Source organism: Urocitellus parryii, chromosome 10 (assembly GCF_045843805.1).
Source record: "Urocitellus parryii isolate mUroPar1 chromosome 10, mUroPar1.hap1, whole genome shotgun sequence".
Lineage (NCBI taxonomy): Eukaryota > Metazoa > Chordata > Mammalia > Rodentia > Sciuridae > Urocitellus > Urocitellus parryii.
The window spans coordinates 29600655-29608770 of NC_135540.1; the positions used below are offsets into that span (position 1 = coordinate 29600655).

The window sequence follows — 8116 nt, forward strand, 5'->3', positions numbered from 1 at the left end:
ACTCAATAAACATTATTAAGTCATTCCAAAAATAACAAGTTACAAAGAGTGCAGTAGGATTCAGCAAGGTCAAATAATGCTTCAAAAAATGAGAAACATTAGTCGAAGAGAATAAGCACAGAAGAAGAACTGAAAACCAAAAGTAAGAATAGCACAAAAGGGCTCTTAAGTACATAAAATATATGTTGAATATGGGTAATAAATATTGTAAACTTTTAAAAGTTGTGTTCAAATGATAAATACAGCCAGTTATAAGATTCATAGAACCCATAGGTAAAAAATGAACTAGTTTCTCAAAAGAAGCATCATTTCTGCTAAGATAGATTTTTTCCTCCTTTGTTTATAATAAGGAAAAATTCTAGAAAATTATAAATAGCAACTTTTTATTAAGTACATATTAAGCATATTCCATAGACCCATTTTCTGCACACTCTTTGATTCCAAAAAATACAACTTGATGAAAATGCATCTCGAGCTCACTGTCTTTTGATAGATCTTTAAATATCTAAGTTACTAAAGTCATATTATTAATTCAATTCTCCATCATTTTTTTCTTCAGCCTGCCTTTGAATGGTAGGAGTTATCAGGACGATGCTCCGTGACAGTAATCAGGGCTGATCTTGTCACGGGAACGAGTTGGGAGTGAGTTTGTCTTATTTCTCTGTATGACAGTGTGATGAACCTGGATGATTTGACAAGGAGAGGTCTGTATCTGAGTGACATCCCTCTGCACGATGCCACCCGCGACCTTGTTCTCTTGGGAGAACAATTCAGGGAGGAATACAAACTAACCCAAGAACTGGAAATTCTCACGGACAGACTGCAGCTCACATTAAGAGCCCTGGAAGATGAAAAGAAAAAGACAGACACGTAAGAATATGATTAAATAAGGACAAAGTTTTACTCATATTATGATGATACTATAGTTAAGATTGCTAACAAGGCTTAAAAATCATGGGACTGATGTATATCTAGAACAGTAGGTAAAATCTTCTACTTTGCTCTTATTTATTTACTTAATATTTATTTATTTATTTAAATGCTGGGGCTGGAACCCAGTGTCTCATGGCTACCATACAATTGCTCTACCACTGAGCTACATTCCCAGCCATAGTTTGCTGTAAAAAGAAAATATGAATAAGAAAATATATCAGTCTCAAAGATAAGAGGAATATGTCTTCTATTTTTAGAAATCAAGGTAAAGGATAGAGGTCAGAATATCTCTCAGAAAAGTGTAAAAATTATCGAAATCAAATTCTGAATTCATGCAAAAGTTGTATCCTGACCACATTCATTGGTCCAAGGGTTGGGTGGGTGCTGAACAATGAACTTTGAATTAATTGTTTTATTTCAAAGATGTCTTTTCTTGTATTCTAAATTAGTGTAGGGACTGGGAATGATGAATCTGAAAGATTGTAATGTTAGTTCCAAACAATAGCAGTAACATAGATAACTAATAATCCAAAGAATGTATATTTAAACTGAGGTAATGTCCATATATCCTATATAATATATTGAAAAAAGTTCTTAACTCACTTCCCCCTAAATTGTCAATTTGAATAGAGCGTTCAATTCCCACACTAGACCTGGAGTCCAAACCAGAGAGTTTGGGGAACTGTAACAAGGGCTTGTCTTTGAATTGTGTAGCTGATAAGTACTAATCACAGGGTGATTTCTTTGTTTTGTTTCCCCAAGGTGGGTTTGACTTTCTGAAATTATTATTTTTTTTATTTTTAGAGTTCTTTTGCTTCAAGAATCCTTCCATTAGATTAGATTAGATTAGATTAGATTAGATTAGATTAGATTACAAAATGTTGGGTTTCCAAGGTGATTTTGTTATAAACCAGTCACTATTAATTTCCTTTAAAGCTAAATAATTCTACTCTGTTTGCATTTACTATTCAAAGATAGCTTTAATATTTTATAAGGTGTTATCTGTTTAGATGTTAAAATACAAGACTGGAGACATTCCACTATGGCTAGAAGAAACATTGAGAGCTCAGCTCTGTTTTGCATATTTAAACTTCACCTTTGGCTTTGGGCAGGGAAAAGATGAGGTGACCTCATTTGTTCCTGTTTCTTTTTATTAAGAGCCCACAAGTCTCTGCTCATCTCCTTAATCTATCACCTCTCCTCCTCCACCTGTGTGCTCACCACAATTGTCCCTAAAGGGACAATCCCCAATGCCTTGGTGGTATTTTCAGTGTTGCTTACAGAAAGAAGATGTTTTCTTGTCTAAACCAATTTCCACCTGTTTTGTCAATGTCCTCTTTGAAGAAGTGAGGTGTGAATGAGACTGCAGAATAGTGCTGTTTCATTTATTACTTTACAAAGATTGAGATTAATTGCTTGTTCATGAGAAGTAAACATGTTTCTATTATTGTGTTTTACATACAATGTTTTAGGCACTGATAGTGGCCACTTTCAAACTGTGAATGTCATAATAGCAGGAACAGGATATATATGAAAACTGAGTTTCCATTGCCAATCCTTTGTTTTGCCTGCTAATTTGTTTGTCTTATTTTGATTTGGTTTGAATAGGCTTGGATTTAGGAATATATGTGATTAGAATAACAAATGATATAATATGTTCTATATTTCCTGTCTCTGCATATATATGTATGTATACACACGTACATTTATATGTATATATACATATATGCACATACATATACATATATTACATATATGCATATATATACTTACACATATGTATATGTGTGTTATATATGTATATACATACAGAGAAAGTGTGTGATACTAATTTTGAAGTTTCTTATCAAAACCCTGTGCAAATGGCATTGGTGCTCTCTGAAAGACCAGCAAAAACACTAAAGTATTATCAGCATTTCTCACAGTGGCTTTCTCCTAACCCTGACAAACAGATTGCTGTATTCTGTCCTTCCTCCATCCGTTGCCAATGAACTGAGGCATAAGCGTCCAGTGCCTGCCAAAAGATATGACAACGTGACCATCCTCTTCAGTGGAATCGTGGGCTTCAATGCTTTCTGTAGCAAGCATGCATCTGGAGAAGGGGCCATGAAGATTGTCAACCTTCTCAACGACCTCTACACCAGATTTGACACACTGACAGATTCACGGAAAAATCCCTTTGTTTATAAGGCAAGTCTTCATCAGAACCCACTGCAGTGCTGTTCAGAATCTGAGCTCTGAACTTCCCCCTCAGAAGCACTACTATCCCTATTCTTAGACCATAGCTGCAGTCTTGGGTCAGTAAGCCTCCACGTAGTCACTATTTACTGTTTTCTTAAATAATTATTTCTTGTTATAAAACTTTCTGTTTCATGTAACCAAGCTCAATGTTTTATGGAGCAGAAGATTCCCTGGTTAAAAGAAAATCTTCAGCAGTTCATTTGCACTTGAGTAACAAAACCATGCAGATCATTTATCACATTTAGTAGAAATAATAGCATTCATTTTAATACTCTGTAAAAGACATTTTTTACTGAATTATATAAATGCCTTGCATTGTAAAGAAGTCGGGGAGCTTTAGACAGGACCTTGGGACTCAGATTTGCTTTCAGATAATATCAATTTGAAGATAAACATTTATTCAGTGTTTCTGCCATTTATTTCAACTAAAAACAAATAAAATATTGGAAAAATGAAAGTCAGTGGAATAGTGCTTTATAAAGGCAAGAATGTTAACTAAACCATCTCTAGGCATCCAGGGTAACATAAGTTCACAGGGACTATTTATTTTATAGTCATTTTCTGAGGCACAATGTAGCACTTGTTGAGCATATCATAAGAATAAATAGTTAAGGACCATAATAAATCACTGAACTTCAGGTGGAGCACTTATGACATCAAAATGTCTCACATTTCAGGGAGAAATAAGGTAATACATTATTCTACTGAATTAGAAGGGGATCTCATGTGGGAAACTAATTGCTTACTAGAGGAAACTAATTGTTTCTCTGCTCATTCATAACTCCAAGTACCGAGTGCATAAATTCCAAATAATTCCAAGATTTCTTCTTGTTAGAATTTAATCTATTAGGATTTTAATATAATTAAGAGGAAGGAGAGCTTAAAGTTATTGAGAACTCTGGGGAGATTTTTGTCTTTTATTATAGTAACAAATGAAAGTATCATTTTTATGCTAACCAGTGGACATCTGACTATGTGTGCTGTGTCAGGTGGAGACCGTTGGTGATAAGTACATGACAGTGAGTGGCTTACCAGAGCCCTGCATCCACCATGCACGATCCATTTGCCACCTGGCCTTGGACATGATGGAAATTGCTGGCCAGGTTCAAGTAGATGGTGAATCTGTTCAGGTTAGTGAAAAAAAAAAAGACGTGTGTGTGTGTGTGTGTGTGTGTGTGTGTGTGTGTGTAATATTGGTAGTAGACCTTTGAGAGAAATGAATTTATATTCTTGTGCAAGAGATCATTACTATGTGCAAAGAAGGGCATCTTGACAATAAATTCCAGAGTATTTTTATTAAACCCATTGTATTACATTCTCTCATATTGGAAATTATCTCATTTGTCCCATGTACTGAAAAGTCATGACAATGAGATTAAACTTCTCATCTCTTTTGTTTTATTGCTTAAAATCTCTTTACTGTGTGTCTTGCAAGTGGCCCTGTTCACATCTTTGCAATCTTCAGACTTCAAATGATTCTTTTGGAGCAGAATGTTTCTCTTGGGACACAAGATTTGGTGACAGTTTTTGAAGTTGCTTGTAATGTGCTTGAAGTTCTTATAGAGAATTATTATGATTTTATATGATGATTCTGCATTCCATAACACAAAATAAGCAAAAATGCACATATTACTGATCAAAGTTATTAAAGCAAAGCTTTGGTTTCTGCAGATAACAATAGGGATACACACTGGAGAAGTAGTGACAGGTGTCATAGGACAGAGGATGCCCCGATATTGTCTCTTTGGAAACACTGTCAACCTCACAAGCAGAACAGAAACTACAGGCGAAAAGGGGAAAATAAATGTTTCTGAATACACTTACAGGTAAGGGGAAAAGCCTTGGTATTCACTGAGTTTCTTGCATATGTGTTAACTCAGTGATTTTTTTTTTTTAATCTTCAAGTGGTTATCACCTCCACTTCTTTCCCCTGCTTTGGGATTATTTTTCATTTAAGAAGATTATGTCATTGTTCCCATTTGAAATGATTCTACACCATCTTAGGAACTCCTAACATGATCATTATTACTAAAAAACTGGAGTGTCTTGAAATACAACTTTAGAAACTTTTGCTGTCTTTATTTGTAAACTTGGGTACATGACCCCTCTCCCAAGAATCTTTATCTACTTCTCTCTTTACTCTCTCTTCCCTCTCTTTTAGATGTCTTATGTCTCCAGAAAACTCAGATCCACAATTCCATTTGGAGCACAGAGGCCCAGTGTCCATGAAGGGCAAAAAAGAACCAATGCAAGTTTGGTTCCTCTCCAGAAAAAATACAGGGACAGAGGTACGACGAACCTGATTTTTAAGACAGAGTATAAAATGGGGAGTTCAATCATAATCCCTAGAAGTGTGTTTCATTGGAAAAGAATTTTTGTTTATAGAAATTAACTCTTAAGTAAGACAGGGTTAAAAAACTGAAACATTATATGAGCCAGTTAGATCAACTGGTAACTTGTAGGTGATATTTTATGGTTGTTCTCCAATGAAATTAAAACCAAAGCACCAGCTGGAGAAGGACTGCCTTTTTTGCTTTTCCTAATTTAGTTCAGATGTGACTGAGTGGGCTGTGAAGGGACACCCTCCATACTAGGTCCCCTCAGAGCTGGGCTAGTTCTAAGATCACCACCAGGACTAAGTAAGGGCTACAGTTCCTGGGAGGTTTCTTAACCATGAAGCTTAAGGTCCAAAGTATCTCCCTGTGGGGCATTTGGAGATTTTTTTTGAAGTTCAAGTCCATTTTGAATTTCTTCCAGTGGAATGAATGACTTATGTTTTGCCAGACTCTAAATAATTCTGTAGGGAAGTTTTAGGAGTTTGCAAGTACTGTGGTTGTACTCTAACCAGAGCCCTTGGACTTGAGCATACCCAAGGTGGAATCATGCCCCTTGCAGTGGCCTAGTTCATCCCAGGGGTACATCTAGCCTCTTCCACCTCACGAGGTAGAGCATCAGAAGCAAGTGTGACATTCTGTTCCCCTGTTACGTTATTGGTTCTTCAGAGCGGGTGAGACTACTTAATCGTATTTATTTCTGTGTATGTAAACTGCCTTTTAGAGTATAGCAAGTCTCAAACCGAATGGAATGCCAAGTGTTTAAATATTTATTTTTTAGCTGTTTTTGCTTTTGAATAATTTGCCTATGAGGTTGGCATGATAATGAACATTTTTATTTTTTTCTGAAAAATAAACTATATCTCAAGTGTTAGTCTTCTTAGCTGGGTGACCCTAAGAATAATTCTTCTCTGAATCGTATTGTAAATGGTTTATAGACACTGTAGATATGAATGCAAAGCATACTTCCAGAGACACAAAAATGTATTTAGAGGGATGCTGCAAGATTTATTGTCACTACAAATTAATTCTGCATTTCTTTCACTTTTTAAAGGAAACTAATCAGGATGATAACTGAATCTCAGATTGGGAGATGAAAAGAACGGCAGATCAAGTTCCCATTGTCTCCTAATATGTGCCAAGCCAAGGAGCCATGCTTCCCTATGGATGGACACAGATGTCACTGTCTTATCTGATTATCCCAAGCACTTCTCCTAGATATATCTCGCTCTGTTATTCAACTTTAGCTCTGCTTTTGATTATTTTTAAGGTTTTAGTATACTATCTAAAGTTTGGCTTTTGATGTGGATGATGTGAGCTTCATGTGTCTCAAAATCTACTGTGAGCATTACCTACTGGTGATCTGCAAGTAGTAGGCACCTAATAAATAGTTGTTGAATTTAATTAAATGAAACAGAGCAGTATTTGGAGATATATATATAATTATTTACCAAATCTGTTCAATACTCCACATCTATATGTATATTTTAATGACTATAACATAGAACAAAGTTTATATCATGTCAGTGTATGTCATTATAGAAATCATTTTCTAAAGGACTGAATTCTAGGTTTTAGGAAAAAATGCCATTTATTTTTCAGACTTCCAAAGTAAGAATGAATATACCACGCTAAGAGTGACTATTTTGAAGTATGGTAATTTCCTTTTGGAAATACAAAATATACATTTCTGCTATTAAAGTGTTTGGTTGGCCATTCAGATCACATGGCAATCATAATTCTTCTAAAGTGCTCCCATTTCTCCTGTATCCCTTATATAAAATCACATTATCCACTTGCAGCTGTTATAAAAAGCTGTTTTTTCACATTGAGATGTCACATTGGCTTGGGCTACAGGTCAGGGACTCTAGCTGTGTCCAGGAATAAAGCTGGAAATACACTGATGGGTACTGCTATAGAGCTGTTCTTAACCTTTCACTTCCAGAAATGAGCTTGCTTTTTTTTGTTGTTTTTTACTCAGAAGGATGTGATTTTATCCAGGGCACTATGTTCAGAATTGTTAGTCTGATTTCAACCTAGAATGCATTCCTGTTGGAATAACTGGCCTGTTACTCTTAAAATGTGTCTGATAATTTATTAATATCTATCTTTATAAAATACAGTGCAACTACTTTTGTGTAAAAATATCTTTAACTTTAGTCTTTCATATCAGCACACTCAATATATGTATAAATGTTCAATGTTATTGTGTAAAAGATCTGCAATAAATTATTTTTTCCACTTCTCTCTAGACTGTTTTTATTTCAGTTGGATGATATCAATGTCACCATGTGCATTATTTGTGTTATTTTTGGAGTTATTTTATAACTTTATTTATTTTAAAGTTTAATTTGTATTTACTATTGTCATAACTTTAAATTTTTTTGCTGCTAGGTAGGTGCATACTCTGAACACAGTGTATGTTTTTAGTTATGAAATTTTTTAATTAATTGATTAATTCTAATCAAGTATATATGACAGCAGAATGCATTTTGGTTCATTGTACACATAAATTTTTAATGGCTCATCTTGGGAAGAAATAGCCTTAAATGCTATTTTTCTTTAGTATCAACAAAGTGACAGGAAAAAAAAGAAAAAGGCTAGTCCCA

The 8116-nt window shown here is 34.8% G+C and overlaps 1 protein-coding gene across 1 annotated transcript in view; it reads left to right on the plus strand.

Annotated features, from left to right (window-relative positions):
- Gucy1b1 (guanylate cyclase 1 soluble subunit beta 1) overlaps positions 1 to 7704 on the plus strand; it is a 42857-nt gene extending 35153 nt beyond the window's left edge. The window contains exons 9-14 of the mRNA XM_026384673.2: positions 673 to 870; positions 2886 to 3123; positions 4164 to 4304; positions 4846 to 5000; positions 5336 to 5462; positions 6562 to 7704. Of these exons, the coding sequence (XP_026240458.2) occupies positions 673 to 870; positions 2886 to 3123; positions 4164 to 4304; positions 4846 to 5000; positions 5336 to 5462; positions 6562 to 6585 (883 nt within the window). The 3' untranslated portion in view covers positions 6586 to 7704. The remainder of the gene's footprint in view (positions 1 to 672; positions 871 to 2885; positions 3124 to 4163; positions 4305 to 4845; positions 5001 to 5335; positions 5463 to 6561) is intronic.
- The last annotated feature ends 412 nt before the right edge of the window (positions 7705 to 8116 follow it).